The sequence below is a fragment of the Acyrthosiphon pisum genome, chromosome A1 (assembly GCF_005508785.2).
Source record: "Acyrthosiphon pisum isolate AL4f chromosome A1, pea_aphid_22Mar2018_4r6ur, whole genome shotgun sequence".
Taxonomy (NCBI): Eukaryota; Metazoa; Arthropoda; class Insecta; order Hemiptera; family Aphididae; genus Acyrthosiphon; species Acyrthosiphon pisum.
The window spans coordinates 122,508,519-122,523,738 of NC_042494.1; the positions used below are offsets into that span (position 1 = coordinate 122,508,519).

At 28.7% G+C, this 15,220-nt stretch overlaps 2 protein-coding genes across 6 annotated transcripts in view; one reads left to right on the forward strand and one right to left on the reverse strand.

Moving 5' to 3' along the window:
- Nucleotides 1–12,918, forward strand: part of LOC100571276 — a 43,684-nt gene extending 30,766 nt beyond the window's left edge. The window contains exons 2-4 of one of the 3 annotated variants that reach the window (XM_008185231.3): nt 4,937–5,109; nt 11,910–12,148; nt 12,481–12,918. In XM_008185231.3, coding sequence (XP_008183453.1) covers nt 4,978–5,109; nt 11,910–12,148; nt 12,481–12,487 — 378 coding nt within the window. In that variant the 5' untranslated portion in view covers nt 4,937–4,977 and the 3' untranslated portion in view covers nt 12,488–12,918. Of the gene's footprint in view, nt 1–4,420; nt 4,801–4,936; nt 5,110–11,909 lie in introns of those variants that run through there. The other 2 variants (XM_008185230.3, XM_008185229.3) reach the window with 2 other exon arrangements.
- LOC100161226 (inactive ubiquitin carboxyl-terminal hydrolase MINDY-4B) overlaps nt 12,818–15,220 on the reverse strand; it is a 48,010-nt gene continuing 45,607 nt past the window's right edge. For all 3 annotated transcript variants that reach the window (XM_029488192.1, XM_016804656.2, XM_029488193.1), the window contains exons 9-10: nt 13,903–14,061; nt 12,818–13,218 (exon numbers count right to left, since the gene is read on the reverse strand). In XM_029488192.1, the coding sequence (XP_029344052.1) occupies nt 13,167–13,218; nt 13,903–14,061 (211 nt within the window). In that variant the 3' untranslated portion in view covers nt 12,818–13,166. The remainder of the gene's footprint in view (nt 13,219–13,902; nt 14,062–15,220) is intronic.

Genomic DNA, 15,220 nt, shown 5'->3' on the forward strand with positions numbered 1-15,220 from the left:
AAAATATAAATTTATAATAAAAGAAATAATATGAAAATATTGAAGTACGTCTAATCGACAATAATTTTCTACGAGTATATTTTCGGGTGTATTTTCACCACGTAACAAACATTACTGACTGATGATTTGTTACGTAAAATTAATTATTATACTTGCTATAGTAAAAAAATAAACGTGAATTAAACAATAACTGATCAAACCGATTATTCAAGTACCTACATAGAATAGACTATATTATGACTCCATATTTTCAAAAAAAATTTTATTATTATGTTCATTGTGTAGTGTATACAATTTAATTTAAGAAATGTTAACAATTTACGTAGATATAAATGTATTATTTATAATGCCTAAATAATTATTAAAATAATATATAATGTATACACATTTTTAGTCAGTACTCAGTAATCAGTATTAGGTCAGGCCATGGCCTGACTGGCCTGACCCGTAGTTTCGCCTATGATTATAACTACATTATATCTAAGATTTTACTGATCCAAAAGGCGATGACAAAAAAAAAAAAACAATCACAACATTGTAAGACCAATAATGAGCGCTAGCATAAAGTACTCAAAATGTAAAACTACGTAAAAATATTGTAATTGACAGTATTTCCTAATTAATCGTTGAAATTTTGAGTTAATTATGATTTTTACGAAAATTAATTTTTCAAATGCCACTTTATACATTAACTTCAAATTTTATAAACAAACATGAGCTCTGTAAGAACTATTCACAGTACCTATCTGTTAAAATTCAATTTACATCCTTCTTTGTTTTTGCAAAGTAAAATATGTCAATATAGTCTGTTAATATAAAGTATGTACCTAGGTAATGTAAAGTAAAAACACAAATGATCAATGTTTGAAAAGTTCAGATAAATGAATAAAAATGTACTTAGGTAACATAATATGCTACACATAAGGTTCTAAAATCGTGTATTAACCCGATTAAAATAAAAACATGTTTATAAAAATTGGATTTAAAATCTTTGTATGCCAAAACGATTATAAAAATACGTGATAGTCGGTTATATGTGAAGCTTAGATTATGTCTACATTTTAATAGGATATTATCTGTGCATTGACCACTAAAATTGCTTTAACAAGTATAAAAAGTATCTACATAGTATTACTGTTTTATACATAATACATAATACCTTTTAGAAAAAATTAATACACAAATCCATTCATGATTCACTGCTATGCTCGAAGTATTGCGGGCAACGAAATAATGCTGGCTTTGCTATTACACAAATATAATAATATGATGTTCTTATTTTTTAAAACTTTGATTAACAGCAATTTGTCTTAAATATATATATATATCTTAATACTTGATAGTATATTAATTTTATACAGTTTTATTGTTATAAATAAAAAAAAGAAAAAACTATCTTTAAACCAAGTTGCATCAAATATTTTAAAACTATAATAGGATTATTAGAAACAGCTATAATGATTATATTTTATATAGGTATGTACTAAAAAAAAGTTTTAATCGTTTTAAAGAGAACAAATTTAATTATTCATAGGTTTATTCTCGTGATAATATGTTTCAAATTAGATACATATTTGCATTAATTTTTAGGTGTAAGTGTTTAACAAAATATAATACTTTGGAATTAAACTCAATAAAAATTAATAAAATTAATTGTTTTATTGAAACATATTACACAATAATATCATTCAGTACATATAAAAAAATATTTTAATATTATATAGAAATAGAATAACCATCGATGATAGCAATTATTAATACGTTTAACGTTTATTATTTGGAGGCCATCAAGTAAAAAAAAAAAAAATGGGAAAAAAATGATATTCTGTAGGTTAGTATATTTTAAAATAAATAATGAAATCGCTAACATAATTAATGTATAGGTATAGCTACATTAGACATTTATCCATATTTATTAAATTAAAGAAGAACTAATTTTTCGTTATTCAATATTAATTTAAAAGAAACATTCAAAGCAATTAGTTATAACCTATACAACCATTGAACTATTAATATTACTCTTACTGTTTTCGTTACGGATGTTGTTAAAGTAATTTTTCAAATTATCGTGAAATACCTACTGAAATGATTAGAAACATGTTTAGGCTAAAAATATAATGTAGGTATAAATGTAAAATTAATATGGAAAATGTACACCATTGTTTCTACGTCCCAATAGATATAGAAATATTCAATAAGATATTTTGATCATTTAGGTGAATATGCTTTGTGTACAATGTGTACATGTCACAACAACTTTAAAAAATGCAATAAAACTTTTCAAATGTAATATTCAATAGAGGTGCTTATAATGATATGTCAATTTCTGCAATGGGTATTTTTTTTAAAAATACTTGTGAGAGATATACGCGAGTTTTCTTTTTTTTTCAGGAACTTATTTTAAATGTCAACAAACTATAATACAGAAGATGATTAAAATAAATGCCTGGCACATTCTTCAAACTGCCTTTTACAAACTTTAGAACATTTAAATACTTTATTGTAGTGTGAATAATTTTCATACCATATACATTGTACGTGAACTAGTTCAGTGTAAGTACATCAAAACAAAACAAACATTTTAAGGGGTTATTTGATATTCCGAGTTCCGTCGGAATTCCTACAATTCCTACAACGGCACTACGGGAAAACTATGTAGACGGAGGTACGCTGGTACGCAATACCTACCTAATATGTTTTGTCACATGTTCATCATTGTTACGTAGTTTAACGTCAATGTGTGTAATATGTAGGTACATATAGGTATGTACCTAACAACGGTTTTTTTAAATTTTTCCTATATGGTTTGACAATGATATTATTAACATTATTAAACGTTATTGAATATAATAATGATCGTAAGTCTTTATTATTCATCCAGAAGTGTTTTAATGTCGACAATTTAAATTCGTGTCAAATACAAGTTTTAAGCATTTTTTACTTTTGTCTTTGTTAGATAAAATTATATGCTTTAGGTTTCTTCAATAGCAGCTTATGTTCTCTTTGCTCCAAGTTAAGCTTTAGAAACTAAGCGCATTATCGATGATTCGACGTTTCCCTTTGTTTTGTATTGTTAATAATAAACTTTCAATTATTTTCACTAGTTATACGTAGACAGGGAGTGAGGTGGCACGATTAATCACCGTGTTTACTGTCAAAGTTGGTTTAAGAGGTGGTTTGATTACCTATACCATTCAATTCTCAGCCAGTGTTCAAAATAGACCAAGAAATGAAAAAAAAAAATCAAATATAATTATTAACCCGGTCGGTGGCATTAAATCAATAAATTAAGAATTCTGAGTAACTATTACTTTATTTAAAAAAAAAATTGTTCCAAAAGATTCGAATGTGTTGGTTTTTTCAATAAGTATATGCGATTTTTATATAAACAATTTGATCAACCTATAACAAATTAAGAAATTACTAACGATAGTATAATTAATGTTAATTATTATAATATAATGTGTAAACAAAATTTAAAAGGCTGTTCTTAAGATCTATTGCCACCTTCTATAATGGTTGTTTTAAAATTTTAGTTCAATGGAAAGTTATTATTTACTGTAGGTATACAAAGATCCTATGGTACTATTTCAATGAGATTGTTGTATGGTAAAGGTTGATATTATTTTTGCCAAAAAAAATAATAGTATAAGTAAGTAATATCTACTATGGTCTATTATAGAATGCTAGTTAATAAATTCCTTTAAATTAGTCTTAATATTTAGAAAATATAATTATGTGTAGAAAGTTATAGTATAAGCAATGATGGAAATTGGAATATTTCAACCTAAGTTAACCCCCCTAGACCCTAGTCTAATCTGACGAAGTTGTGAGACACTGCAGTGTGTATAATTACACATTGTACACATTGCTATGTAAGCCCAACATTTTATTTTAGTAAATTAATTATCGTTAATTTCTGGATCCAAACAACTAGGCTATTTGATTAAAATACTATTACTATACCACACTAATTAATGGTTTTAATTTTTTTTTGCATTTTTTCGATTTAAATATCTAATACGAAATTGTCAAAACCCTATAGGTATGTTAATAATAATATTATATTGATACGTTGGTAAATCTTCCATTGGTTTTATTAGTTATTACTATATTCATACATTATTTTTACGTTACTATTAATAGGTCTGTTTAAATAAGGGTCATTGTCCATTAGTCCGTTATTGTGAATAATAGAGTATAATATTATCACAATCTGTGTTTTTACTTTTTAGTATATTATATTTTGTAATATGTAATGTGCCCAGGGAATTAAAACGATTAGATATACAAATATGAAAACAATAATAGGCCATTTCCCGATAATAATGTCTAAATTAAGGTTGTGGGAGTTAACACAAAGGTCGGACGAGTTTATATATTCATATAACGGATCATGTATAATAGTCAATGTATCATTCACTCTAGTCGTGCGGTTGTCGGTGGATGTCGTCTCGACTAGTACACGATTTTTGAAAACCAAATTAATAATTGTCGTTTGTTTTAAGTATATACATCGTTGTATTAACTAACCGGTGCGGTTTCATCAACACAATATCATGAGACCGTCGGTCATCGTAGCGGACTACTTGTCCTCAAACGGTGTAACGATCATGTTACTAGTGTTGGAAATTAAATAGCGTCGCCCGGGGTTTCGTGAAAAACTGGGCGTCTGAGACAACAATTATTCACACAAAAAAAAAATTTAAAAATAACACGTACACTTTGACGCAATAAATACAATACATCGCAGAGTCCGTGGAGAAAAGGCAACAACGGTCGACGGAAACTCTCGAAATTGTAATTTAATATTATCAATGCGCAGCTCGCTAGCAAAAAATTACTGCTAAATATACATGGCAGTAGCTCTCCAACACATATTGTAATATTATGTGTATCGCTCTAAGACGAATGTTTTGCTTTGCTTGTTTTGCAGAAATCATCGTCAGCGTTACAGACGAAATTCGTAATCACACAATGAGGATTTTGACGATCGCCTGGATTTTGGTTGCGGTCACGTGGTGCTGCGACAGCGCCGTTATCTATGACCCGGTGGTTCAAAACACCCGTTACTATGAGCCCAGAATTCAGGACTTGGAGCTTCTCGACGTAAGTCCATTTTCGTATTTCATAACGTGTAGTTGTTTTAAATATTATTTCTGTCAAACCACCGACAGCAGTAGAAATCATTAGAAATTCGGGATTCTTAGTTTGCGTGATAAATAATAATATAATATACGTCTACGTAATAATGCATAGGAAATAGGAATCCATAATGTCCAGAAGAATATAATATATACCTAATATTATTAACTTAGCGAGTTAGTTTTCTACCGAGGTAACGCAAATTTTTTTTTAACACGGGTACCTATAATCTTTGTAAATCTGCCGTTGTGTTTCATTTATTTTGACGTGTTGATAATACGAAACCATTTAGGTATAGATCATTAGTAGGATCAACTACCAATACTATTTTTTTTTTCTTAGAAAAATCTATAGAGCTTTTGCTCTTATCTTATTTATTGCGTACTGCGTAAAACGAACGGAATCTATTGTGAAGTACATTCGATGATAATCCAATGAGAAAAGTTATCCGACTTAAAAACAACACTTCGAAATGGGTACGCTTGCCACATTTACTAAGTCTTATGCGGTTTCAACATGTAAGTTTCTTAAGCCTGGTCATATTAGATGTATGAAAAAAAACGACAAGTTTACTTACTTCAATGTATCCTCAAAGGAACAAAGTTTGTCTCTAAGTGACAACAAAAGGTTTATCTAACAACACTGGTGTAGTAGAGTTTGTTTGAAATACACTTCAGAGTTAGGTAATTCTGATTTTCAGATTTAATTGTTATAAATATTGGCACTTCGTATCCCATTGGAATTAATATAAGTCTATTAAAATATAACGTATTTCTATAACAATGAAGACGTGTCTTAAATTGTAGAAAAAGTTTACTTGAGTATAAAAAAAACTAGAATCATTATTATTCAATTAAAACATATTAAAATAGTTCATTAGGTAGGTTTGGTATATCCATGAAAAAATAGACAGGTATCATCACAGTTTTTTGATACATATCCTCCGCTTTTACTTCACATAAATCATAATTCCCCATGTCTTATAGGCTGTCAATCATATTATACATACAATATACATATATAACATAGACTAAAGTCAACCAATCAGAAATAGAGAACTACAACATGAGGCGGAGGTGAAGGAGATGCGTATACTGATAAAAACGATTACAACTGTGATAATACCTATCTATTTTATCATTGGTATTCCTACATAGTATTCGATTTCAACCAATCGCATATTTAATCATTGAAAAAAAAATAATGTGTAAGATAACAAAATATATCATATTTAAATTGTTTTTGAAATGAAAAATGTGTTAATAACCCAAGTTATAATTCAGAATTATATTATATGATAATCACAATTCACATTAAACTTTCTTAAATATTTCCCATCCTTCTATGGTTCATTGCCATTTAATGAATACATAATTTAATCGTGTAGACAGCTTTACACAAACGGCAAATTAACGCGTAACATGTAGCCCATGGAGGTAGTTAAATGAATGTACATGAAAAAACTTTTATGCTCGGGGGTCCATCCAATTATATAGGTAGGTAACTCTTAAAAACAAATTAATTTTACGACAATACTAAAGAAGCAAAACAAATTAACTTAGTTACAATACAATTTATTAAACACCAATATATTATGTAGGTCCGTCTATAATATATAAAATTGTATTATGTTTTTTAATTATGCATAGGGTTAATAAATAGGAATAACTCCAAATTAGTATCTACGTTTTCTTCATATTAAAAATAAATATAATTGTTGTTTGAACTTTAAATTACATATGAGCACTTGATTGCTTAAGAATAAAATATGGTTCTTTAACGTTCTAAAGTTATAGGTACGTACATTTTCTGCAATGGACCATTATTATACAAATATAACTACGTGTCTACGTCTTTGTTATTTCCTTTTTGAATAAATAACAATATTTGATTTGGATTAAAATACATTTTTCCAGTGATTTTATACAAATAAAAAAAATCTTAGATCGGTAGGTAGTATAGGTACATTCAAAATAAAACCCATTGTCAGTGTAAACTGTAGAGCCAGACGCACAGATAAATACAAATCGACTTATATATACGCTATGCTTTTTTAATTAAAACTATCCAGGGCTCTTTATTCAACTAATTCTATTGGTTTCTACTGTCACTTCAATTAATTAACGTTGAACAGTTGAATTCAATAACTTCCATTTAAACTGACTGTGATAACATAATATAGTTGAGCCACACGTATTTCTGTCGTTGATCGACGTAAAATTACTCTTAAATCGTAACTTCATTAATATTAGTATTCTTTGTGATAAACAATAATATCCCGAATTGCTCTTTGTGTATAAGTTTATAATATTTCGGTACATTAATGTAAAAAAAATTAATTCTAAAAAACATTACTATTAATAGGTGTTATATTAAATTACATTTTTGGTGAAAATGTTACGATCTATTCTAACATAAATTGTGTTTTCTGTTTTTCTGCTCGAATCCGGATTAAATCTTTATGAGGTTCTGGGTCCAAGATAAGGCAGCACTTTAAAAAATAAGGCTAAAAGGGTTTATTTATTATTATTGGATTTTATGCGTAAACAGTGCATTATATATTTATATTATACGATTTTTTTTCTTACTTTTACATTTGAAAATTTACTAATAATTTAATTGTTGTTGATTATCTGCAAAACCCCTTTTTTAGATAAAACTATCATTAGTGTAGATCAATAATTTTCTTGTATGCCTTAGCGTTAAAGCGTGTTTAAATTGACAAACGACGCGTGACGGTCTACTATATGATGGCGTGATACCACAGGTATGAACAATCCGTTATAAATGTGTATAAAAATAGATTTTTATTGATCTATAAATTATACCGATAATAGGTAATAGTTCTTTGTTTGAAGTCTTTATACACGCGGAAAGAATAATTATGAAGAATTGTTTTATTAGACTATGAATTTAATATGCATAAATCAATAAGTACCAGCTGTAAATTATTGGTTAATGGCTGCTATAAAAAAAATCTATAGTAAAATCCGAGGCACTAAAAAAATTTAAGTTTTGAGGTTCTGGGGCTATGGCCTCACTTAACCCGGGCTTGCTTCCGTGGAATTTTTATAAAAGAAAACCCCTGGATAAATAGTGGTGAAATACTAAAATATTTTACGACCTTTCCGAAACGCATAGGTATCACAATATCGTCATTGTTCGTTTACCTAAGTTGACCCAAATATGCATACATTATAATATCATAATGCAGGTACCTGTCGGCTGTCACACTATAATATATAATATCATAATAATATATTATTCACAATATAAAGTCGTCGGGTTAGGTTAAGTTGTACAACTTATACGATTAGACCATGCGTAAACGCGCGTTTTTTCGGTGTACCTACAAATTATATTATCTCTCCGAATGCGATTATTACGCGTACTAAAAGTCACTATATAATAAATTAGACACACACACACACACACACACACACACACGTGTATCCAATAACGATCTGCCTGGAATAATAAACGGTAAGTATATGTACCTTACACCCATTATAATATAGTACATTGTGCAGCAGCCGCGTTAGGCTCTCGGGATATATAAAACTGTGACTTTACCCGCTGTTCACCGGAACTGCGACCGCGGGATTGAGATTTAAGACGAATGTCCTCGGTAGTTTACGTCGGCAATTCGAGCAAGACCACAGTAAAACTGGTGTGCGGGGGCGTCTTAAATATATGAGAGAGCAACGCGAGAACTATAATAATTGCTTTCGGAGAAGAATGGGTTTGCAAACTTCTTTGCGACCGTGTAAAGGATATGGTAGATGTAGTGCTGCCGTTATAGCACAGTTGTAGTATAACTGACAATTATATATATATATATATGTCTCCATAGCCCGCAGTACCTATATACTTTTATCTAAGTATTGTACTTATATATATACATTAAAGTCCCGGAACAAAAAAAAATAAAAACGGAAAATCGACAAAACACTATATATAATATAATACGACGTCATATATATATATATATATAGATGAACCCTTTGTTCTAAACGTGTCGAACAATAGCAATATAAACACGCGGCAAAAATATCTCTTTGACTTGGGTACACGCGATGTACGGTGTTCATGTATTATATACAATAACCGGACGACAAATCGTCAGCTCATTGGAATTCGATAGGTAGGTTACGGTATGTACAATGTTTTCGTTGTTTAGTACATTTCCATTCGAAATACTCGGTATACTATGACGTACACAATGCACCCCTTTTTATTTAGAACGTATATTCAGTATTCACGGTCGAGATAAAATATTGTATACGCTACGCCGCAATCATAACTATATATTATTTAATATTAATATTAATAATATTATATTGTATAGTTTAAAATGAAACTCAAATTTTATTTTAGTGATTTACAAGCGAGCAGGACTAGACAGTGTAATATTTTATATTGTAACAAAATAAACTAAAAATATTAATTTTAAAACACTTTAAAACTCTGGGGGGTTAAAATGCATTTGGCCCGTGTTCAATAACGTGTTTAAACTGCTAGTACAACAGTACCTACATATATACAAATACACGCAACTCATGCACATTGGGCTGAATATTAATCTTTAAATTATCGTCCGTCAAAACTAAAGTCCTCGACTTGATTATATTATGTCGTATAACATAGTGTTTGAAGCTTGAAATAAGGCATGTGATAAAACTGAAATACTAGATTTTTGGCCACACTGGTAAATAGATACTTACATACCTATCTCATTTTTTCTCATATATTTTATTATTTATACATTTGTGATAATTGCGTTAACTATATTAACTGTTTAAAACAGTTAGAATCCATTGTAATAACAAAGAACATAGTAGGCAGCTGGAAGCGATATTATTTCTCATTTAATGCTTGCACGCATTAAAGCGTGTGTTTTAAATAGGTACCTATACTCTAATAATTGTTTTATATAATATTATAAGACAATAATAAAAATATATTGATAAAAATATGAACATGAAATATTTGAATGTGAACCACGAGTTCTAAATTTATAGGTGTGTGTGTGTGTATAAGAAATACACTGCTAAATCTATCGCACATCAGGTTCTGAAATCCTACATGACGTGTAATCCTATATAGTCTAGGAGCTACCGACGGTTTGACCTCACCCATTTTAGCTTCCTTGCAATTTTTTTTAGCTAATAGAATTGTGGCTGCTAAATACGATAGAAAATCGGCTGATTAGTAGTGTCTCAGGGAGAGAGGGGAGTGTCTCCTAAATTGGGACACAAATCAACAAATTGTTAGCAACATTTTGGATAGTAAGCATGCTTTAATTTTTGAGATCAGCATCTTTTCTAATAGAAAAGTGAACCTATAGTTAGTACTTTTAAGAGGTAAAATCGAAAATTTCAAGTAGTTTAAGAAAGCGTTGAGAAAAACAGAGCAAAAATGAAAGAAAAGTGATAATTTTTACGCAAAACCGATTTTTGAGAAAATAGATTTTATTATTTTGGTGTTACTCAAAAATTAATAACCGTAGACCATTGACATTTTCACCAAATATTTATATTAGCATTTCACATAAATGGTAACATTTTCATAATACTTTGACTCTTTTTGAGATACTTATAGCCTTGAGAAATTTTTAGAAATTTGTAATTTTTTTATCAAAAGGAGCTCAGACGGGGGTATTTTGTTATTTCATATTTTATTGGCTCACGAAAAACGATTATTTTGTTTTGTTTGTATAGGGTTGCCATTGGTTAACGCCGTACAGAATCAGCTAGTATTTTATATTATAAATTATAATTATGATGGTACAAATTTCCAAAGTTATATCCAAAAGTCAAAAGTATTAATTCATTGTTAATGGATAAATAATACATTCAGTCATAATATACTTATATTTGAATGTAACTATTTTTAATTTTGCATATAAAATTATTTAATGTAGTTATTGTCATTTACCACTGATTCTACGTGATTTGGCCAACTTGTACACGTGCACAGTTGTACATTATTGATGATAATATTATTGTGTTAATACACGATATTGCATAAGACACGTGTTTATATTATAACTAGTACGTAATAAATTATTTTTATCTTCCATTTAATTAAAATAAAAAATGTTCTTCATAAAATCATTATTTATCAATAATTGATAACAGATTAAATAAAAACTATTTTAATACCAAAAAAAAAATTCCAAAAAAAATCATTATAATTATGAACGCCCAAAGGATTTTACAAAAATTAAGAAAATTATTATTCAGACATTTAGTAGTCAGTAGAAGAATTTGTAGGTACAATATTATTATTGATCCAAATTTTTCCTACTTGTTATTCCGTTAATATTTTCGATTTAGTTTTAAATTCAGAGGATTTTGTGCCTTGAAAAGAGTTATTTTTCAGACATTGTCCGGCTGAGATAACTTAATCTTACGTCGTAGTTTTGATAAAAACAATAGACGTAATACGGATTTACCTTAACCCAAACGAATAAACAAAAAAAGGTTTCAATCGACGCACAACTATGTTTATTTCATCTTGCTTATATATTTCGTACGACGGTCACATTCAATATAAATGTATAATATAAAAAAGTTTCGTTATATAAAACGTTTTGACGAAAAAAAAACATTAAATATAATAATATTATACTTAATATTAACTGTAAAATATTATATTATAATATTTTACAGTTCATTACCAGCTAGTCAATAATTAATTTGATATGAAATTTAACGATACAATACGTTAATATTTTTGGTTTTTGGTTTTTTTTTTTATAGAAAAACTTTTTTGACATGGCTTCGATCGAAAAGAGGAACGGTGCAATGCAAGGTGAGTCACCGAGAAGTCGTCCTAGTTTGTCCATCGTCAACTCGCTGGATGTCCTCCGACAAAAATTAATGTATGAGGTGGCGCGGCGACACGTAGATGAGAATCAGAAAGTGCTGTCGCAAAATCACCAGATACTGAAGAACTTAGGAAAGCGGTCACTGTTTCCTTTTATCGAAGTACCACGGAGGTACAACGTATTTCGTATATAATGATACATCCACACATCGAGTTATTATTTTAACTTTTTTTTAAACAGACTTATTGAAGTATGCTACTAAGTTTTTCATTGTATTATTTAACTCATTTAAATACATTTTTAAATATAACCGTGGCTAATAGAATTTTAAAAATATCTGTATAAATATGAACTTCTAAATCCAAGCGTCTAAATGGGATCACCTTATTTATTTTCTCTACCTTTTTTGGTTTTCTTTATAAACAATACAAATTCGCGATTTATTTCATAGGTACCTATGGATTTAGGAATTCTCGTGCTTAATAATTACATTTTTTTTACAGGTTTTAAAAGGAAACCATTTGGATTTCGACGGTTTAACAGCGTTATTATTAATGAATAATTTATTTAAAATGCAATATAATTGATTTTATTTGTTGACTTTACCTAATACTGTAGACAGCCAAATTAATGTTATTTTGTTTTCAATTTATATATTATATGTATTTCCAGTATATAAAAAAATACACCTAGAATAAATATATTATGTCGTATATTATATTATACATAAAAAAAACTCAATCCACAGACATTATTCACCATAATATTATTATACATACAACATACTTGTTCCAAAAACAACAACTTTCAGTATTCTATATTTAATTTAGTTTCTTTGTATTTTTTTTTTTTTTTTTGATCAATTAAAAATTAATTAGAGCATCGTAAAGTGATTTAATACCTGTTATTTTTTAATAAAAATATATTATTATACTACAGGATGCATCGTATTAATTTTTTTCTTTTTTAATTGAATACACAAAACATTTTATGAATAATTAGTATATTATATAGGTGTACAATATATAATATGTATTATACATAAACTATGGTCTATTTTCTGTTAAATTATTGGTATTTCAATAACCACACTCAACAACCAATTTTTAATAATTGTTGTTGGACAATGAACAACTGTAGGTAATAGGTATACTGCTACTCTATAATAATGTAACTATATTATGCTTTATTAATTCACCGCATTTGTAACGCCCGTCCACTGCACCGAAGCTCCTTCCCACCTGCCGAAGAGAAACATAATTATATCATATAATAAAATTACAAATCGCCATCTGCAGTGATGGTTTTACGCGGTGTTGGTGAGTTACAGGCCAATCTCTAAATCTAGTACGAGTTGTGATACGGGTTTATGAAAGGGACTTGTCAATTGCAGCCATAATAACTACCATTACATATCAGTATTCAGAATATTAGCATTCCCCAGGAGACACCGTGGTCTCCACCATTGTTTTATTGTATGTTTTTTTTCCGATGAGTGAGTGTGTCGTAATTTTTTTAATTGATTATTGCAGAGTTCCTCAACCTATGGTACACAGGGAAATGGGTAGACCAACTCTACTATTTGTTTGTGTAAATGCGATGATAAGTAGTAAACATGTATGATAAGTATGTAACTATACATAGCCATAATTGTTTTCAAATTACAAAACATTTAAATAATAATTCTTTCATACTATATAATAGGTATATTTAATGTAACGCACATGAAATTATTTCTATCCACCGCTATCAACGGACAAATATGTATATCTTAAATATATGTATATGCAAACTTTTACCAACCTCTCTCCCCCACCCACTTGGGACTGGTCAAGAACCACCTCTGTCATCAGAACGTGTTGATAGGCAGGTTTAGGGCATAGACTATAGGTATTAGTTTAATGTGTTAGGAAAATAATATTCACTTTGTGTGTATAAGACACTCGACCAAAAGTAGAAGCGACGTGGTGTTGTTAATATCGTCCGTGGCCTTCATTATCCGTGTCTGTTCGCCCTGGTGCGATCGCGTGTCCACCGTCGCGTGGTTTTCGCTACCGCTACACGAATAGTGAGTCAATGGGAATCTGCAAAAATTACGTACAAATAAAACATAATAATATCAAACATAATAATTTCGACAAAATCAATATGACCTAAAATCAGTAGAAATTATTTGAATAATAACGTCTACTATATTATACTCTACGTACATGTTTATTGGCTGTACTAAGTAAACAATCGAATACTGAAAACTTTAAAGTAATAAATAGTCATGAAAATATTCGAAAAAGCTACAAATGCGAAATGCATGTACCTATATACACTATACACTATAGAGTATATCGACCGGTTATTTATTTCTTTCGAATAAATGCAGTACAACTCAATAGATTTAATGTCGTGTGTTGTATTACATATTATTTACATAATAAGTATAATATAATGATTTCCATTTTCCAGTTTCCAGTTTCATTTTTACACTCAAATATTACTTTAATAATAATAATAATAATAAAAGTGTAATAAAATTGTATTAATAACTCCAGTTAGTGGGCGTAATTATAATAGGTTTTGTCCCAGGGCAAAAACTATTGAGTTCAGGGTTTTAGAACATAAAACTTTTAACGTGAATTATATAAAATATATTAAAAATATTGATTTGGCGAAGAGTTTGTCGAGATAATAGTATTTATAATTTACACCACACATAAAATACATAATATGTAATTACATATTATATACCTAGTAACATATTATTCCAAGACGATTTGAAAACTTACTTAACATCTTATCGGTTAAATAATTAATGTCAAACGTTATTTAGATATTAAGTAAATTATGGTTGGTTGGTTTGCTCAAAATGGTAGTGAAAACTCTCTCGTAAGTATTAGATGATATTTCATCATTATTTCATTATAAATTATAATAAGTAGGTACCTACATGGATAAGGCTTACTAATCATGTAACATATTATATATATAGCATGGTGTGTTAATCAACGTATTAATGCTTTTTAGAATTTTTTTTTCAGTAATCTTAGTTGTAAAACATAATTTTTAAGAAAAAATGAAATTTTTACAATTTTTTATCGTTATGAAGTTTCCTTTTTTTAAATAAGCATATATTTTTAATTATATATTCCGAAGCAGGACGTTTTTCTGAGAATTTTGATTCATACAAATTGAATTTCATACGAATCGTAGTTAATTAGTTAAGAATCTCTGTATACTGCACTATTATAT